This window comes from Pan paniscus, chromosome 5 (genome assembly GCF_029289425.2).
Source record: "Pan paniscus chromosome 5, NHGRI_mPanPan1-v2.0_pri, whole genome shotgun sequence".
NCBI classification, from domain to species: domain Eukaryota; kingdom Metazoa; phylum Chordata; class Mammalia; order Primates; family Hominidae; genus Pan; species Pan paniscus.
This window is the reverse complement of record NC_073254.2, coordinates 51,415,732-51,433,608: the sequence shown is the minus strand read 5'-3', so window position 1 is coordinate 51,433,608 and position 17,877 is coordinate 51,415,732. Positions and strand designations below refer to the sequence as shown.

At 50.7% G+C, this 17,877-nt stretch overlaps 1 protein-coding gene across 12 annotated transcripts; it reads right to left on the bottom strand.

Moving 5' to 3' along the window:
- Positions 1 to 16,517, bottom strand: PI16 (peptidase inhibitor 16). Of its 12 annotated transcripts, XM_063604876.1 has the most exons (10): positions 16,397 to 16,517; positions 14,833 to 14,897; positions 13,716 to 13,761; positions 9,885 to 13,551; positions 5,451 to 5,672; positions 3,272 to 3,381; positions 2,858 to 2,946; positions 1,220 to 1,897; positions 870 to 1,009; positions 1 to 446 (listed from the first exon to the last, which is right to left on the bottom strand). In XM_063604876.1, the coding sequence occupies exons 4-9, from the start codon at positions 10,053 to 10,055 to the stop codon at positions 888 to 890; spliced, it is 1,392 nt and encodes a 463-aa protein (XP_063460946.1). In that variant the 5' UTR covers positions 10,056 to 13,551; positions 13,716 to 13,761; positions 14,833 to 14,897; positions 16,397 to 16,517; the 3' UTR covers positions 1 to 446; positions 870 to 887. The 12 variants fall into 12 exon arrangements, with proteins under 12 accessions (XP_063460946.1, XP_063460950.1, XP_054969527.2 ...); XM_063604880.1 differs by lacking the exon at positions 9,885 to 13,551; XM_055113552.2 differs by lacking the exon at positions 14,833 to 14,897 and having other exon boundaries at positions 16,397 to 16,501.
- Between the last annotated feature and the right edge of the window lie 1,360 nt (positions 16,518 to 17,877).

Sequence of the window (17,877 nt, the reverse complement as noted above, 5' to 3'; positions counted from 1 at the left end):
CAGGTTGGACAGGTTTTTATTGGAGAGTCAGGAGTTGCTTTCCTTCCCTCGTCCCTGCCTCCCCCACTCAAAGAACCCCACTCCAGTGGGGCTTGTCCTTCATCTGCCCCTAGGAATCCCCATTCCCAGCTACACAGGCACTCAGGGAGAGCGCACATGCTGTGTGGGCAGACAGCCCCAGGCCAGGTAGGCAGTGAGCTCCCTCAAATCCTCCCACCCCCAGGACTCAGGAGGGAGGGGCAGGAGAGGTGTGGGCCCGGTGTGCAGTCCTCAGGCGGCCCCCTGAGCTCGCAGCCAGTCAGGCCTTGTGCCTCCAGGATGGATGGTGTGATGAGGCACATGCCCCGTAGCCTTTCCCTTCCGGAGGGCCTTAACCAAGAAGTATCTTGTTTAGGGGCTGGGGACAGGGTGGGGAAGATGACAGGAGGACAGCTGACCTCTTCACCCTGAGAAGGCAAGAGGCACTTCTGGGGAACAGTCCTGGACTCAGATGGCTCAAGGAAGAGGCCAGGGGACTGGGAGGGGCCGGGGGGTTCCTGGGAAGCCTGAGATCCTCTGTCTGGGAGAGAAGCTGTTGGCCACAGGACAACCTGAGAGTGGGCACATGTAAATACCGCTCAGAACAGTCTGCAGCCAGCTGAAGGATGGGCCTACCCAGAGCCGAGGCACTCCTGGGGCAGTGCCAGGGGCTGGCCCTGTAGACGCCTCCCAGGAGGACAAGAGTGCTGGCCTGGAATCTGGCCAGAAGTTGGGGTGAAGGGGGGCTGCTGGGCCACAGAGCAGGACCTGCCCAGGAAGCTGTGGTCTCTCACTTGGAGGAAGACAATCCAGGTGGGTATGAGGCCAGGGCCCCCCTCACCAGGCCTTGCCTTTGAGTGGTATCCCCTTCAGAAGATTCCAGCCAACACCAGAGGAGGCAGGAGCAGTAGTCCCAGGAGAGGGCCCCACACATGACCAGGGCCCGAGTTCAGCCCTGACACGACGCTAGGCTTGTCAGGGCCCTCTGCACCTGTGGGAAGAAAGAGGCTTTGCCTCAGCCTAGAGACAGCTGTGCCTGACGTCCCGCCCACCCCACCATGCAAGGAGGTGGGGCAGCAGCCAGGGAGGAAGCTCCTACTCAGAGGTTGCATGCCCCACCATGCTCATACCACCTATGCTGGGGCAGGATACTGACATTCCAGAGCCAGGAGGAAAGTGGGACAGATGCTATGGGCCTTACCTGGCAAAGACGACTTCAGAGCCAGGGCACGCCCACCCGTGGCATTAGCGGTGGCAGAGGTATTGGGGAAATTGGGCAGGGACTTGGAGGAGGTGTGCCCCGTGTGGTCCAGTGTGGCCTGCAGCTCACCTGGCTTGTCCTGGGCTGGAAAAACTGAGGCCAAGACCTCACTGGAAGGAGGCAACTCAGCCTGAGCCTCAGCCTCCTCCTGGGCATGGGGTAGGAGCTCCCTTGCCCCTGTCAGGGACATCTTGGGGTCCAGAGAGTTCTCTGGGCTCCTAGAGGGCACTTTTGTTTTGTCTGTCACTTTGTCTGCTGATTTTGGGATAGGAACATGGGTCGATTTGGGGAAGGTAACTGGCTCCTCATCCAAGGAGGGCAGGCTGTGAGCTGCCAAAATGGAAGGGACCTCAGTTGTTACGCAAGGTGGAGCCTCTGTTGCCATGGAGGGCGGGTCTTTCGTTGCTAAGGAAGTTGGGGCCTGGGTTTCCACAGCAGGCAGAGCCTTGGTTGCCAGGGAGCCTGAGACCTCTGTTACCAAGAAAGCCGGAATCCCCGTTGCTAGGGAAGAAGGAGTACCCATTTTCCTAGAGTCTGATGCTTCAGTCGCCCGGAAGGATGGGGCCTCAGTTACCAGGTAAGGCAAATCCTGAGCATCTTCCGAGCTTCCGATGGGTTCTGATAAGACAGACGAGAACGGGCATGAGTGCTGCAAGCAGGACCCCACATCTCTCATGGCACTGCAAACCAAGTGACGCGACCAAATGTCCTACCAGGACACACAAACACACACACACACTTCTCCAGCGGATATGCCCCTCATTGAAAATAAAAGTTACAAGCCGGGCGCGGTGGCTCACGTCTGTAATCCCAGCACTTTGGGAGGCTGAGGCAGGTGGATCACCTGAGGTCAGGAGTTCGAGACCAGCCTGACCAACATGGAGAAACCCCATCTCTACTAAAAATACAAAATTAGCCAGGCGTGGTGGCGCGTGCCTGTAGTCCCAGCTACTCGGAAGGCTGAGGCAGGAGAATTGCTTCGAACCGGGAGGCGGAGGTTGCAGGTGAGCCGAGATCGAGCCATTGCACTCTAGCCTGGGCAACAAGAGCAAAACTCCGTCAAAAAAAAGAAAAAGAAAAAAGAAAAGAAAAGAAACGTTACTTCTGGTGATTGACACAGTTGCTCCTCTAGCCACCTCCTGGTCCAAGTCTCTCTACATTCGTACTTGCCCTTTTTCAGGGGACTTCTCCAGCGGGATCGCGGTCCCTCACACGCCCCCAGCAAGACTGGCCTCGCCCGTTTGAAGCCTTCTGACCACGCCCACAGGTCTGGCCCCAGCCCGCTCCTCGAGACCCTAACGTGTGGCCACGCCCACCTCTCGCGGGCCCCCCCGAAGCCGCCAGACTTTCTAACATCCTCCCTTTGAAGGGTTGAAATCCGGCCACTTGGAACAACAGGGCGCCAAAGTGGCTGCGCGTGGAGGGCTAAGGGAGCCGCCAGGGGCCCCCGGTGGTTGCATCCCGCCAGGCTCCTTCCCTGCCCACGTCCCGCTCAGTCCAGGGAGGCTCTTAGACCATCCAGTCTGCATCGCATCATTTCCACACCCCCTGCCCCTACCCATCCACCCGTGGACTCACCACAGAGGGAGTTCTTGCAGTGGTAGCCAGAGGGACATTGGGAGCACGGAGTCCCCTCCTGGTAGGGCCGTTTCCCCTTCACGTTCCCCCTACAGGAGGTCAGGAGGATGCTGCGGGGAGGGGGTCGACCCCTCCCAACCCTCTCCCCAACTCCTATACATACACCTACTCTGGAAATGCCCTTGGGTCTCCTGACTGCCAGCCACTGACTTGCTGGGCGACCTTGGGCTCCTCCTGGCCCTCTCTGGCAGATGACAGCAGACCCCCATTGGTGCCTTCACAGCTCCCTGGACGGTATTGCTCCAGACTGACCCCTCTCCTCCCACTCCCTCAGGCTGTGGCCGACTCTACCCTCCCCTTGGCTCTGCCTGTGCCTTCCCCCTCTCCATCTCCAGGGTTCCCCCCGGCACTCACGGAGGCTCATAGTTGCACACCAGTAATTCGATGTTGGTCTCCTCAACACCCTGGAGCTTCTCACAGAAGTGGGAACCGCAGCCGATCCTCTCTGTCTTGGCCCATACCACCTGATGAAGGGCAAACCTAGCAGCTCAGCCCCATGCGAGGTGGCATGGTGCCTTCCTGGCATCCCACTACACCTGCCTTACAGGAGTGGAGAGAAGAGGCACCCTATAGCCTGTGACATCCACATCCCCAAGGCCATGCAGGTTCAGGACAAAACTCTAACCAGGGGGAGGGATGGGGGAGTTTGTCCCTAACAGTCTACTCTCCTCTGCCAACCACACATACCATTTTGCCAGGTCTCTTTTCCTCTCAAAACCTTCCCTCAGCTCCAGGACTGTGATATACCCTCATTAATTTTTTTCTGTGGGCTAGAAAAAAAGGCCTAGAGGCCCTTGCATTTTAAATGAAGCATATATCCAAAGGAAAGAATCTCAAATGGTAGAATTTTAGACCTCAGCAACAAGAAAAGTCCAAGGAGGGGAGCAGGAGGAGCCATTTTGGAAGTGGAACTTCCCCCAAATCACAGGTGAGCAGGACCTGTTCTGGTTGTTTCTCAGTGTGGGTCTCTTAACTGCTAGAAAGACTTCTATCTTTATCAAACAGAAAGTCCAACAACATTTGTGTGCTGCCATGGGGTGAGACCGCAGCCTTGCCTTGCTGGTTCTAGGTTCAATCTGCCCAGGAATCTCTGCTGAAATCAGCTGAAGGTCTCCCCGGTGTTGAGCACCTTCTGGGCAGAAACAACTCCAGAGTGCATGCACCCTCAGCCCCAGAGAAAGCTGGGGTGGAGCTGGGCTGACTCACTCCCTGCTGGGCCCTGATAACAATCCCTGCAGGAGCAAGTGGGTGGGGGTAGAGGGAGGGGGGTGTAGAGGGAGAGGGAGGGGTGGCAGGATCCAGAGGGAAGGGCCAGGAAGGGTGCTGGGCCCTCACAACTTTCTGACCTGGGTGGGTGCCGCTGGGATTTCCTCCCTAAAGATGAAGACTAAAAATACCATGAAAAAGAGACACTGAGAAATGGAATTGGTGGATGTGGATGGGAAGATGGTTGGTTTCTTTTCTTTTGTCATGTTATTATTTGTACAACACATAAGCACTGGGAGGAGAAAAAATAATTCAGTAACACTAATGTTAATTCCCCTACACACACACACACACACACACACACACACATCTTATCTGCAAGCCCAAACTTTCAAAATGCAGTGAGAACCCAGACAGGAGCAAAGTGTGACTGGGGAGCAGGAAATTCTATCAGAAATCTCCCTGAAGCCTTTCATTCAGCCACAATTTGTTCTTCATCGTTATGCATAATTGTTAAATGCGAAAGAAAAACTAAGCAAAATTGTCTATTTGCTTTATTAGTCCCTGGCAGATGAGAAGTAGCAAATTAGACACCATAATAAATGCAAAAGAGCCACAGAGAGAAGTTAAGGGACTATCTGCTGCTGGGGCAAACAGCCCTGCACTATCTGGGGGAAGAGGGGCAGGATCACTTGGAGCCCAGTACAGTATCGCCTAGGACAATAACCATGGTCCGTAAAATTGGCTCTGTGACACCTAACATGTCCCACCGCCCCCACCCCTTTTTATTTATTTATTTATTTATTTATTTTATTTATTTATTTTGAGACAGGGCCTCCCTCTGTCGCCCAGGCTGGAGTGTAGTGGTGTGATCACGACTCACCGCAGCCTCAACCTCCCGGGCTGAAGTGATCCTTCCACCTCAGCCTCCAGAGTAGCTGGCACGCGCCACCATGCCCAGCAAAGTTTTTTGTATTTTTTTTGTAGGGACAGGGATCTTGCCATGTTGCCCAGGCTGGTCTCCAACTCCTGGCCTCAAGCGATCCTCCCAGCTCGGCCTCCCAAATTGCTGGGATTACAGGGGTGAGCTACTGCGCCTGGCCTAGCAGCCTAGGGGCAGCCGACTCCGTCAGAGGCTTAGACAGCGTATTAGCTGCAGTGAGAGGACAAGATTTGCAAAGTGTCTGAGGGGGTTTGGAGTGAAGCCCGCCTCCTTGCAGCGAGGACGCTTAGGAGGGGTGAAGGCAGAGGTGGCCCCGCCCAGGGAGCACGTGGCCCCACCCCCACGCCGCGAGGCTCCGCCCCGCCTGGCCCGCCGGGCCCACACCTGCGTGTAGTGGCCGCACATCTGGCCTGGGCTGCAGGTGGCGGCGCTGAGGTTGTAGTGCTCACGCTCGTGGTGCCACTCCTCCATGGCCAGCGGCACGTCCATGCCCTCGTCTGTGATGGCGAACAGATTCTCGCCGCGGCGCCCGCGCTCCTTGTTGTGGCCCCACACGCACTGCCGTGCGTAGGCCTTGGCGAAGGCGGCCAGCTCCTCGTCCCATCTCTGCAGGGCAGGTGAGAGAAGGGAGGTGAGGATGCCCACAGATGCTGTGGGGACCAAGCAAAAGGTCGAGGAGGTCGTGGGGAAATCCTGCCGGCACCTCGTTAGCAGGGTGACTCTTGGGCATGGCCTAGAACAGGTCTCTGCTCTGGGTGGGCGTCTGTGGGGCGGTGAAGGATGCCACCCCAGGCCGTGGAGCTGGACCATTCACCAGCTGTGTGACTGCACGGATTGTCTAACCTTTCCGCACCCTCAGAGGGCTGGGAAGAGTGGATGAGGTGGTGTTGGTGACAGTGTTATTATTAAAAGCCTCATGTGAAAAAGGTGGCCATACACGCCCCTGCCTACCTCCCAGGCCTCCTTGAACTTCTCTGAAGAGCACAAGATCACGGTGTGATCGATGTTGAGGGGCTGGGTTGTTTATTCAGCCCATTTCCCTACCCCTCAACCATGAACCTGACTTGAGGGCCGGCACCTTCCTCTCCCTCTAAGCCCCCACCCTCCCCTTGGGACACCCAGCCCCCATGCCTTTACCCTCTGCAGGCTCCCGCCGCAGTGCTGTTCCTAACTGCTCCCAACCCTTGTCAACGGCAACCCCCTTTCTCCAAGAAAATTAAGCGTCTCTATGTGACACTGAATGTCACAGGCCTCTCACCAAGGGGCCTACTTTCAGAGCCTTGGTAACCCACTGTCAGACCCCAGTGACAGTGTTCTCCAGTGGGGACCTCAGGTGAGATGGTGAGAGGGGGAATTTTAGGTTCGGGGCCTTTGCGATTGTGTCCCTGGCTGAGAGGACAGGCCGAGTGTGGGTGGGAAGAGGGATTAACAAGGCATCCAACCCAAAGGATTGAGGAGGGGAAACCTGGATCCCATTAAACGCTGTCCTTGGCTTCTCCTGGAAATCCATGGCCTGGCGGCAGCTCTTGCTCCACCCTATGAGGGCCCAGCCAGCTCTGGGAGCCAGACAGCCCATAAAGCGCCAAAAGCTTGGGTGACCCTGAGGGGAGGTGGCTGTGTGGCCACACCTACTCCCCACCCACTCAAGGCTTTCAGGAGCCGCTGCCTGGCATGGGGATGGGTGCACCTGGCTGGGATAGCTCCACAGCTGTGACCTTGGGTGAGTATCTTTCCCTCTCTGGACATTTTTGTCCCAAATCACTGGCCCCTGAGATTCTCTCAACTCTGGCAACAGTGGGAGACTGGGAGTGGGAAAGGGGCAGGGCGCTGGGGGCCAGAGTCAGGGTGTCTGAGATCACCTGCGAGGTGCCGGGCTGGACTGTAAGTGCCATCACGGTAGGGCATGGATGGATCTCCAGTGTCTGGCGCAGTGCTGGCACATAGTAGGCGCTCAACAGATACTTGTCAACTATTGATGACTGAGACAGGGCCCTTCTTAAAGCAGTCTACCCCTACAGAGCCTGGCTGTAATTTCCATTCTGACTAGATATCTGGAGCCCCACCATTAGCATCATTGCTTTGGTCATAAGGATTCTCAGTCAGTCATCCAGAGCCCCCTGTGGAGTTGTAAGACTCTCAGCACCCACCCACATTGGCCACATGGTCACCATCTAGAAGCAAGTCCATTCATTCATTCATTCAACAGTCCTGGGCATTGTGTCAGCCCTGGGACAACAGCAGGAACCAAGAAGCCCAAATTTCCATTGACATAAAAGTCATTTGGGCCACCACATGGTAAATGACAGATGTGCCACAAGTACTATAGAGGCACCAAAGAGGGCCATCTAGCCCAGCCAAATGTGGAGAGGGAGACACCAAGCTAAGTGTTAAAAGATGAGGCATTAGTCAGCTGGAGGGGAGAGGCATCCTAATCAGAAGGTACACATCAGCAAAGGCATGAAGCTGGGAAACATTTTGGCTGGGAAAAGACAAGCTGTTTAGGTGACAGAAGAATAAAGGGCAAGCGGGAGAGGAGGATGGAGAGATAGGCAGGGGCCAGAACACACAGAACCTTCTCAGTTAGGAGCTGGAGCTTTAACCTGAAGCAGCAGGGAGCCATGGGAGCCACTGAAGGATTTTGAGCAGGGTCAGGCCATGTGTTGGATTATTCATTCTGACAGCAGAGGCCAGAAGCTGGGGAACAGGTAGAGGCTATCCTAGGAGTCCTTGTATGGAAGAATGAAAGAAACCTGAACCAGGATTGTGCTGCAAAGAGAAGGGGGTAGGGGTAAGGGTTAGATTTCAAGGACAATTGAACCTGCGGGGTGGCAAAACTGGTGCTGATTAGCTCTGGAGGCTGAGAGAGAAGGAAAAGTTCATGATAACCCCCACCTGCCTCACCCTGGATCCATTCCCTCTTTTGTGTTAATCAGACACTTATTGAGCACTTACTGTGTGCCAGGCATTCTTCTGAGTGCTTTACACATATTCACTCACTTAACCCTACAACCACTGTAGCTACAAGGGAATTATCCCACTGTTATCATCCCCATTTTACAGATGAGGAGACTGAGGCACACAGAGTTTAATTTGGCCAAGGTCACAAAGCTAATAAGTAACAAAGCTAAGATTTGAACCCAGGCCATTTGGCTGCAGAGTCCCTGCCCTCACCACTGCTGAGGTTGAACCTGAGTCTTGTCCTGAATGTTTCCTGGCATCCCAGCCCCAGCCTCATCTCCTCCTCCTCATGTCACTCCCCATTAGGCAGCAGCATATCCCCTCAGTATCCCAACTGCCTCCCAGAATGTTGCCCCACTCCAAGGCGCACCTCTGTCTGAGAAGCAGCTCCCAGCCTGTGTGGCCCCCAGTCTCAGCCAGCAAGACTGTAGGGCATCAGGGATCTACAGGTGGGGAAACTGAAGCCCAACAATGAGTCACAGGCCTCAATCAGGGAGCTGTTGGCAGAGCTGCATCTGTGACGCCTGGTTTGTTGTCCACCTTTCCTCGATGTGCAGGCTGGCACAGCTGTGAACGGCAGTACTGGGTGTGTGCAGAGCTCTTCCTAGATCTTTCTTACGTGTCATCCTGTCTGACGCCCAGGGCAGGGATCGCCAGCCCCATGTTTCCATCTGGAAACAGAGGCCTTTGAAGGGAAAGGGGTCCACCCAGAGTTACTTCAGCCAGATCACATTAGGCTGAGGTTAGAACTTAGGTTTGGGGCCCCAGGCTCACTGTTATGTTCCCCAAGGTGCATCTGTTCTCTCAGGCACCAGCTCCAGGGGTCCCTGAACACTGCCCAGCAACCTCCCCAGTCACCTGAGGGTGGCTGGAGGGGACAAGCTAGTTCAGCCCTCAGGGAGGGCAGGAAGTGAGTGAATTTCTCACTTTATCTCCTTTAATTCTGCATATAGACAGCCCGCCTCTCACCCTACCATAAATAGCTCTTCCTGACAGAAGTAACCAACCCTAAATCTGGCTTCTGTCTCCTGTGTGCATGTACATGTAATGTTTACTACATCTGCGTGTTTCACCAGGACATAAATAGTATTTTTACATGTTTTCAGACTTCATGTAAAGAGATCCTACTGTGTATTTTTTAGAGATTTTATTTCCTCCCCCATTCAGTATGATATCTGTGAGATTCAATCCACACTGGTATATACGTAGCTCTAATTCTGACCGCCTTTTACAGATGAGACACGGGATCGGCAAGGTTACAGGACTTGCCTCGAATCATAGGTCTTGTAGGTGACCGAGACAGAATTTGGACTGTGTGATCCAGAGCCCTCTCTGCTTCTGGATCCTGCTGTCACCCACCTCCTTAGCACCTGCCTCCTACTCCACGTGCCCACGCCCATCCTGCTGCCCTGCTTCCTCTTGTCCTCTCCTTGGCAGGCATGTGAAAGAAAGTTCTTCACAAAGGTGTTAAGAACTTCCCGGGTTCCCCCACTGAGGGCACATGCATTTGAGGAAGTGCTGGGGAAAGCTCATTGGAGTGGGAAGCCAGGGCTTTGGGTCTGGCTCTACCAGCTGTGTGACCCCAACAAATCCCTCTGAGCCTCACTTTCCTTATCTGTATTATGAGGCTGCTTATAGGGGCCTGTAAATTTTATTAGGCGGGTGCAAAAGTAATTGTGGTTTTTGCCATTTAAAGTAATGTAATACGATGTCAGGGACTCGGGGACTCTGTCACTGACCAGAAAAAGGAGAGGAATTCTGAAATAGCTTCAGCATGAGGAGCAGGGTAAGAGGGCCTGGTGACAGACCCTGGCCAGCACCCCTTCTATCCCAGCCAGCAAGGGCCGTGGCCACACTTACCATGTGCAGCATGTCTGAGGCCGGCGGGGATACCTGGGCCCGGTAGAGGTTGTGCAGCTCCACCATCAAACGTTTCTCCTCATCTGTGAGGGCTCCAACGGGGCCTGTGGTGGCCACCAGCAGTAGCAGTAGCGGCAGCAGAAGCATCAGGAAACTGCAGGAGCCGTGCATGGTGGCCAGCCGTCTCTCCTTCTCCTGTCCAGGGGTCTGGCAGCTGGATTTAAAGTCCTTCCCACACAAGCACCACCCTGGCTGGGGTGGGGCAGTGGGGGCCGTGTTTGAGGCCCAGCCCGACTCACACAATGTCTCAGGGAGGGCTGGGTGCTTTGGGTCCCGACCAGCATCAAGTGCACTCCCCTTGGAGTCCTTGGCAAAAACCTCCTTTCTCTTGGTAACGGGGGCTCAGGCCAAAAGCTGTGTGAGTTCCTAAGTTGTGGACAGATCCTTCAGGGGCAAAGTCACAGTAACCTCTGCAGAGCTGTGACTGGTTGCACCCAGGTCACACCCACTGTGTGTTGAAGATAGATAAGAGAAAGGAAACCACAGACCCTACCCGCAGAGGAGTGGGCAAGATGAGGAAGCTATAGGCTTTTGAAAGGACAGAGGAAGACCAGATGTATTTGATAAAAGGCTGAGCCAACCTAAATCAGAATCCTGGTTCTGCCCCTTGCTATCTGTGTTTTGGCAGCTTTCTCAAGTGAATCAGTGACAATAATAGTACCTATCTCACAGGACTAGAGGGAAGATTCAATGACATATAATGTATGTAAAGCACCTAGTATGGTATCTGGCACATAGTAGGCCCTCAGTAACAGTAGACAACCCACTCATGTGGCCTGGGCCTTAGCAGGCTACCAGCCCCATGTGGAGGCAACACTCTTGCCTGTGGGGGGAGAGGCCAAGGTCTTCCCCACTCTAGCTGTATTCAGGAATAAGGCCTTTCACTATGGCAAAATTTTGGCTTCCAGGTATCCTCTCTGAATGCATGTGCTTGACATGCTCATTTGGAAGTGGGATGCTGGGACCCCTGTGCTCTAACTATGTAGAAATATAATATGTCTGTTTCTTAAATCAAGAGAGAGCAGAAAAGCAGAAGGTTGAATGAGCTGATGCACCAGGAGCTCTGAGGGGAAGGTATTGGAAGGGAAATAGGCTTAGCAGTCAGGTGCTGGCATTATAATGACCTTGACCTTGCAGGGGCCATGACTGGTTCATGAAGCAGGAAGCTGGAACCAGTACTCTTGAGGACAGCTGGGATCCTTGAAGCCTGCTTCTTCAATGAATAGGGACCTAGAAAAAGTCTACCCACAGGCTTTGGAAGATGACAAGAAAACCTGTCCCTGCCTGAGTCTCCAAGTAAAAATAAAAACAAAACCAAGATGGATTACACACACATACACACACACACACACTTATTAGAATTAATTAAGTCAGCAAAGTTGCAGGATACAAAATTAACACATAGAAATTAGTTGTTTCTATACACTAATAATGAAAAATCCAAAAAGGAAATTAAGAAAACAATTTCATTTATAAAAGCAATGAAAAAGAATAAAAAGAATAAAATTCTTACCAATAAACTTTTTTTTTTTTTTTTTGAGATGGAGTCTCGCTCTGTCACCCAGGCTGGAGTGCAGTGGCATGATCTTGGCTCACTGCAACCTCTGCCTCCTGGGTTCAAGTGATTCTCCTGCCTCAGCCTCCCAAGTAGCTGGGACTACTTGCCCACCATGCTGCCCACCATAGCTGCTACCATGCCCGGCAAATTTTTGTATTTTTAGTAGAGATGGGGTTTCACCATGTTGGCCAAATGGTCTTGATCTCTTGACCTCGTGATCCGCCCACCTCGGCCTCCCAAAGTGCTGGGATTACAGGTGTGAGCCACTGCGCCTGGCCCTTAGCAATAAACTTAACCAAGGAAGCAAAAGACTTGTACACTGAAAATCACAAGTGTTGCCAAACAAAGTGAAAGAAGACACAAATAAATGGAAAGTCATCCTATATTCATGGATTAGAAGACTTGATATTGCTAAGGTGTCAATGTTGCCTGAAGCAATCTACAGATTCAATGCAATCCCTATTGAAATGCAAATCATAATATTTTTATAGAAACAGAAAAATCCATCCTAAAATTTATATGGAATCTCAAAGGACCCCAAATAGTCAAAACAATCTTGAAAAAGAACAAAATTGGAAGTCTTACAGTTTCTGATTTTAATATGTAACCACAAATCTACAATAATTAAAATAGTGTGGTATTAGTATAAAGACAGACATTTAGACTAATGGAATAGAATAGCCCAGAAATAAACTCTTACACATATGGTCAAATGATTTTAGACAAGGGTACCAAGACCGTTCAACGAGGGAAAGGCAAGTCTTTTAAAGAAGACTTAGAAAACTGGAATGTCCACATGCGAAATAATGAAGTTGAATCTTTACCGTAAGTATATTAAAAAATTAACTCCAAAATGGATTAAATACCTAAACATAAAAGCTAAAACTACAAAACTCTTAGAAGAAAATATAAGGGGGACTTCTTGGCACTGGATGTGGCAAGGATTTCTTGGATATGACACCAAAAGCATAGGCAACAAAACAAAAATAAATTGGACTTCATTAAAATTAAGAACTTTCGGGGGCAGAGTGTAGTGGCTCATGCCTGTAATCCCAGCACTTTGAGAGGCCAAGGTGGGTGGATCACTTGAGGTCAAGAGTTCAAGACCAGCCTGGCCAACATGGTGAAACCCCGTCTCTACTAAAAATACAAAAATTAGCTGGGTGTGGTGGCAGGCGCCTGTAGTCCCAGCTACTCAGGAGGCTGAGGCAGGAGAATTGCTTGAACCTGGGAGGCAGAGGTTGCAGTGAGCCAAGATCCAGTCACCGCATTCCAGCCTGGGTGACAGAGTCTCAAAAAAAAAAAAAAAAAAAAGACAATTTCCCATGAAATGGGAAAAAATATTTGCAAATCATGTATCTGATAAAGGATTAATATCTAGGATATATATTTTGTGGGTTTTTTGTTGTTGTTTTTGAGACAGGGTCTCGTTCTGTCACCCAGGCTGGAGTGCACTCGCGCAATCTTGGCTACTGCAACCTCCGCCTCCCGGGTTCAAGTGGTTCTCCCACCTCAGCCTCCCAAGTAGACTGGGACGTCAGACATGCGCCACCATGCCTGGCTAAGTTTTGTATTTTCAGTAGAGACAAGATTTCGCCATGTTGGCCAGGCTGGTCTCAAACTCCTGACCTCAAGAATCTGCCCGACTTGGCCTCCTAAAGTGCTGAGATTACAGGCATGAACCACCACACCTGGCCAATATCTAGGATATATTTTTAAAACTCCTACAACTCAACAACAACAACAACAACAACAAAACAACTTGAAGTCGATTCAGTGGCTCAGCACTTTGTAATCCCAGCAGTTTGGGAGGCTAAGGCGGGCCGATCACTTGAGACCACAAGTTCAAGATCAGCCTGGGCAACAAGGTGAAACCTCATCTCTACAAAAAATACAAAAATCAGCTGGGCATGGTGGCATGCACCTGTAGTCCCAGCTACTAGGGAGGCTGAGGTGGGAAAATTGCTTGGGCCTGGGAGGTCAAGGCTGCAGAGAGCCGAGATCACACCACTGCACTCCAGACTCCAGCCTGGGCAACAGAGGGAGAGCCTGTCTCAAGAAAAAAAAATTTGATTAAATAGGCAAAGGACTTGAAAATTCATTGTTCATTTATGCAATTATTCATGCAATTATTCATTGTCGAAAAGACATTTCTCCAGAGAAGATATACAAGTGGCCAATTAGCACATGAAAAGATGATCGACATCACTTACCATTAGGGAAATGCAGTGAAATACCACTTCACACTCATTAGGATGGCTATTATTAAGAAACAAAACAAAACAGAAAATAGCAAGTGTTGACAAGGATATGGAGAAATTGAAACCCTTGTACATTGCTTCTGGGAATGTAAAAGGTGCAGCCACTGTGGAAGACAGTGTGACGGTGCCTCAAAAAATTAAACACAGAATTACCATATGAGCCAGAAATTTCACTTCTGGGTATATACGCGAAAGAGTTAAAAGCAGGGACTTGGCCGGGCACGGTGGCTCAAGCCTGTAATCACAGCATTTTGGGAGGCCGAGGCGGGCGGATCACCTGAGGTCAGGAGTTCGAGACCAGCCTGACCAACATGGAGAAACCCTGTCTTTACCAAAAGCACAAAATTAGCCGGGTGTGGTGGCACATGCCTGTAATCCCAGCTACTCAGGAGGCTGAGGCAGGAGAATCGCTTGAACCCAGGAAGTGGAGGTTGCGGTGAGCCGAGATCGTGCTATTGCACTCCAGCCTGGGCAACAAGAGCGAAACTCCATCTTAAAAAAAAAAAAAAGCAGGGACTCAAACAAATATATTTGTACACCAGTGTTGATAGTAGCATTAGTCACAATAGCCAAAAGGTGGAAACAACCCAAATGTTCATCAATGAATGAACTAATAGAGTAGTATACACAAAATGTACGATCACATATACAATGGACTATTATTTTGCCTTAAAAAGGAAGGAAATTCTGACACATATTACAACACGGATGAACTTTGAAGACATTAGGCTAAGTGAACTAAGCCAGACACAACAGAACAAATCTTACATGATCCCACTTATATGCAGTACCTAGCTAGAGTAGGCAAATTTATAGAGACAGAAAATAGAACGGTGATTGCCGGGGGCTGGAGGAAGGAGAGAATGGGGAGTTAGTGTTTAGTGGTGTAGAGGTTTGGTTTGGGAAGAGGAACAAGTTCTGTTGACGGACGGTGGTGATGGTGACAATGCTGTGAAAGTCCATACTTAATTCCACTGAACTGGACACATAAACATGGGTAAGATGGTAAATTTTATGTTCTATATTTTACCACAGTAACAACCACCACCACAAAAACAGGAATTCTTACATTGGCCAGGAGTACGGTGACAAAGGAAAAATCGTGTCTGGAGGGAGCCTTCACAACCCAGGCCACTTGAGCCACCATGAGAAAAAAAAAAAATATCCAGCTTTAGCTCACAATCAGAAAGTATCAAATGCATCAGGAACTGAGTCACCATGAGCAACAGACAGACAGCATACATCACAATAGGAGAATTTCTGACCCTGAAACTTGAGATAATAGAACAATCTGAAAAAGACTTCAAATAACTGTATTTACAATGAATATGCAAATAAATGGTTAGCTGAAAAGGGGAGAAGGAAGACTTAGGGGGTAGAGGGGAACAAGATGTGGAAAAGAATCGGAAGAATTCAGGAAAATGAGTTAGTCTGGGGAGAAAGGGACACTATTTGAGAAAAATCCAAGTGGAGGAAAGAAGACTGACCAGATTAGACTACAGCCCAGACCCCTGGGCAGCTGTCCCAGGGTGTTCAGGTGGCAAAGCTGTGAGATGGATCTCTTTCCTCCATAGATGGGAGAACTCAGTGAGTTCCTGACAACTTAGGCTTGAGATAGAAATAAGGGGACTTAGTGACCGGGCGCAGTGGCTCAAGCCTGTAATCCTAGCACTTTAGGAGGCCAAGGTGGGCGGATCACCTGAGGTCAGGAATTGGAAACCAGCCTGGCCAACATGACAAAACTCCATCTTCACAAAAAATACAAAAATTAGCCAGGTGTGGTGGTGTGTGCCTGTAGGCCCAGTTACTTGGCAGGCTGAGGCAGGAGAATCACTTGAACCCGGGAGGCGGAGGTTGCAGAGATCACGCCACTGCATTCCAGCCTGGGCGACAGAGCAAGACTCCAGTGAGAAGAAAGAAAGAGAGGAAGAGAGAGAGAGAGAAGAGAGGAGAGAGAGAAAAAGAAAAGAAGGCTGGGCGCGGTGGCTCACACCTGTAATCCCAGTACTTTGGGGGTGGATCACGAGGTCAAGAGATTGAGACCATCCTGGCCAACCAACATGGTGAAACCCTGTCTCTACTAAAAATCCAAAAATTAGCTGGGCGTAGTGGCACACGTCTGTAGTCCCAGCTACTTGGGAGGCTGAGGCAGAAGAATCGCTTGAACCCAGGAGGCGGAGGTTGCAGTGAGCCGAGATCGCGCCACTGCACTCCAGCCCGGGTGACCGAGTGAGACTCTGTCTCAAAAACAAAAACAAAAACAAAAAAGGAAAGAAAGAAAGGGAAGGGAGGGTGGGAAGGGAGAGAAGGAAGGGAAGGAAGGGGAGAGAGAGCGAGCGAGAGAGAAAGGGAGACAGTAAGGGAAGGAGGGAGGAAGGAGGGAGGAAGGAGGGAGGAAGGAGGGAAGGAAGGAAGGAAAAAAAAAAAGAAAGAAACACAGAGCTGGGCGTGGTGGCTCAGGCTTGTAATCCCAGCACTTTGGAAGGTGGAGGTGGGCGATTGCTTGAGCCCAGAACTTTGAGACCAGCCTAGGCAACAAAGTGAGACCCTTTCTCTATTTCTAAAAACTTTTAAAACATTAAAATGAATAAAATAAAATAAACACAGACTTCCCAAGGAATTAAAGTGCTGACCTGGCCTGGGAAGTGCTGGACTCAGGAATGGAAGGACACAGTTCTCAGATGCCCCCCGGGTGGAACCAGGCACTGGCACTACAGGTTGCCCTGGTGTGGTCATCTCTGTGGCCTCTGCCTCCAGTCATGCCCCTTCAATAGCAGGGAAAACAGCTCCGTAGGTGCAGGACAATGGGCAGCATTCATTCACTCAACAAAGGCTTACAGAGCCTCTCATTGTGCCAGGCGCTGAGCTGGGTGAACAACAGCAGGAAACCAACCAGCAACCACGGGCAGTGTTGTGGATGAGAGTGTGGGGCTTACCGGCTGGGTGGCCTGGGGCAGGTGATTTCTCTGCTCACTGGCCTGTTTCCACATCTGTACACTGGGGCTTAGAACAGAACCTACCTCCTAGGATGGTTGTGAGCATTAAATGAGTTAGTACATGGGTAGGGCCTGTGATCATCCCTGGAACATAGTAAGTGCTCATTGAGTTAGCCAGTATTCACATACAGCAGGTCCTTGAATAACGTCATTTCGTTCCATGTCTTTTTGTCATGACATTGGTAAGAGAAAAATTCGATTCCTGCAGGGGCCACTGTCTGCGTGGTGTTTGCATTCTCCCCACGTCTGCGTGGGTTTTCTCCCATGTCCCAAAGCTGTGCACACTAGGCTCATTGGTGAGTCTGCATGGTCCCAGCACGAGTGAGTGTGGGTGTGTGAGCACCATGCCCTGTCCAGGGTAGGTTCCCACCTGGCATCCTGAGCTGCCAGGATGGGCTCCAGCCACCCACGACCCTGAACTGGAATAACTGGGTAAATAATTATCTTGTTTTTCTTTCTTTTTCTTCTTTCTTTCTTTCTTTTTTCTTTCTCTCTCTCTCTCTCTCTCTCTCTTTCTCTCTTTCTTTCTTTCTTTCTTTCGAGTGTCTCGCTCTGTCACCCAGGCTGGAGTGCAGTGGCACAATCTCAGCTCACTGCAACCGCCACCTCCTGGGTTCAAGTGATTCTTGTGCTTCAGCCTCCTGAGTAGCTGGATTACAGGTGCCCACCACCACACTCAGCTAACTTTTGTATTTTTAGTAGAGATGAGGTTTCACCAAGATGACCAGGCCGGTCTCGAACTCCTGACCTCAGGTGATCCACCCACCTGGGCCTTGCAAAGTGCTGGGATTACAGGCGTAAGCCAGTGCACCTGGCCTAATTATCTTGTTTTTCTTAATTTTTCTTAAATGTATGTATAGCTTACATTCATTTCAGTGTTTAATATTAGAAGTGTTTTGATCTTTAGAAGTTTGGTGATGTTTTTGTCACCAGAAATATATCACAGGAATTCTATTCATTTATATCAATTAGCCTATGGTAAAATTGGTTTTGTTTCCCTTAAAGTTGCAGTTTCCAAGAATCTATCAGCAACTTAAGTGAGAACTTACTGTATTCGTTATTATATATCTTCCACCTGTTATATATAACAGGTGGAAAAGTTTGCATAGCCTGAGGCT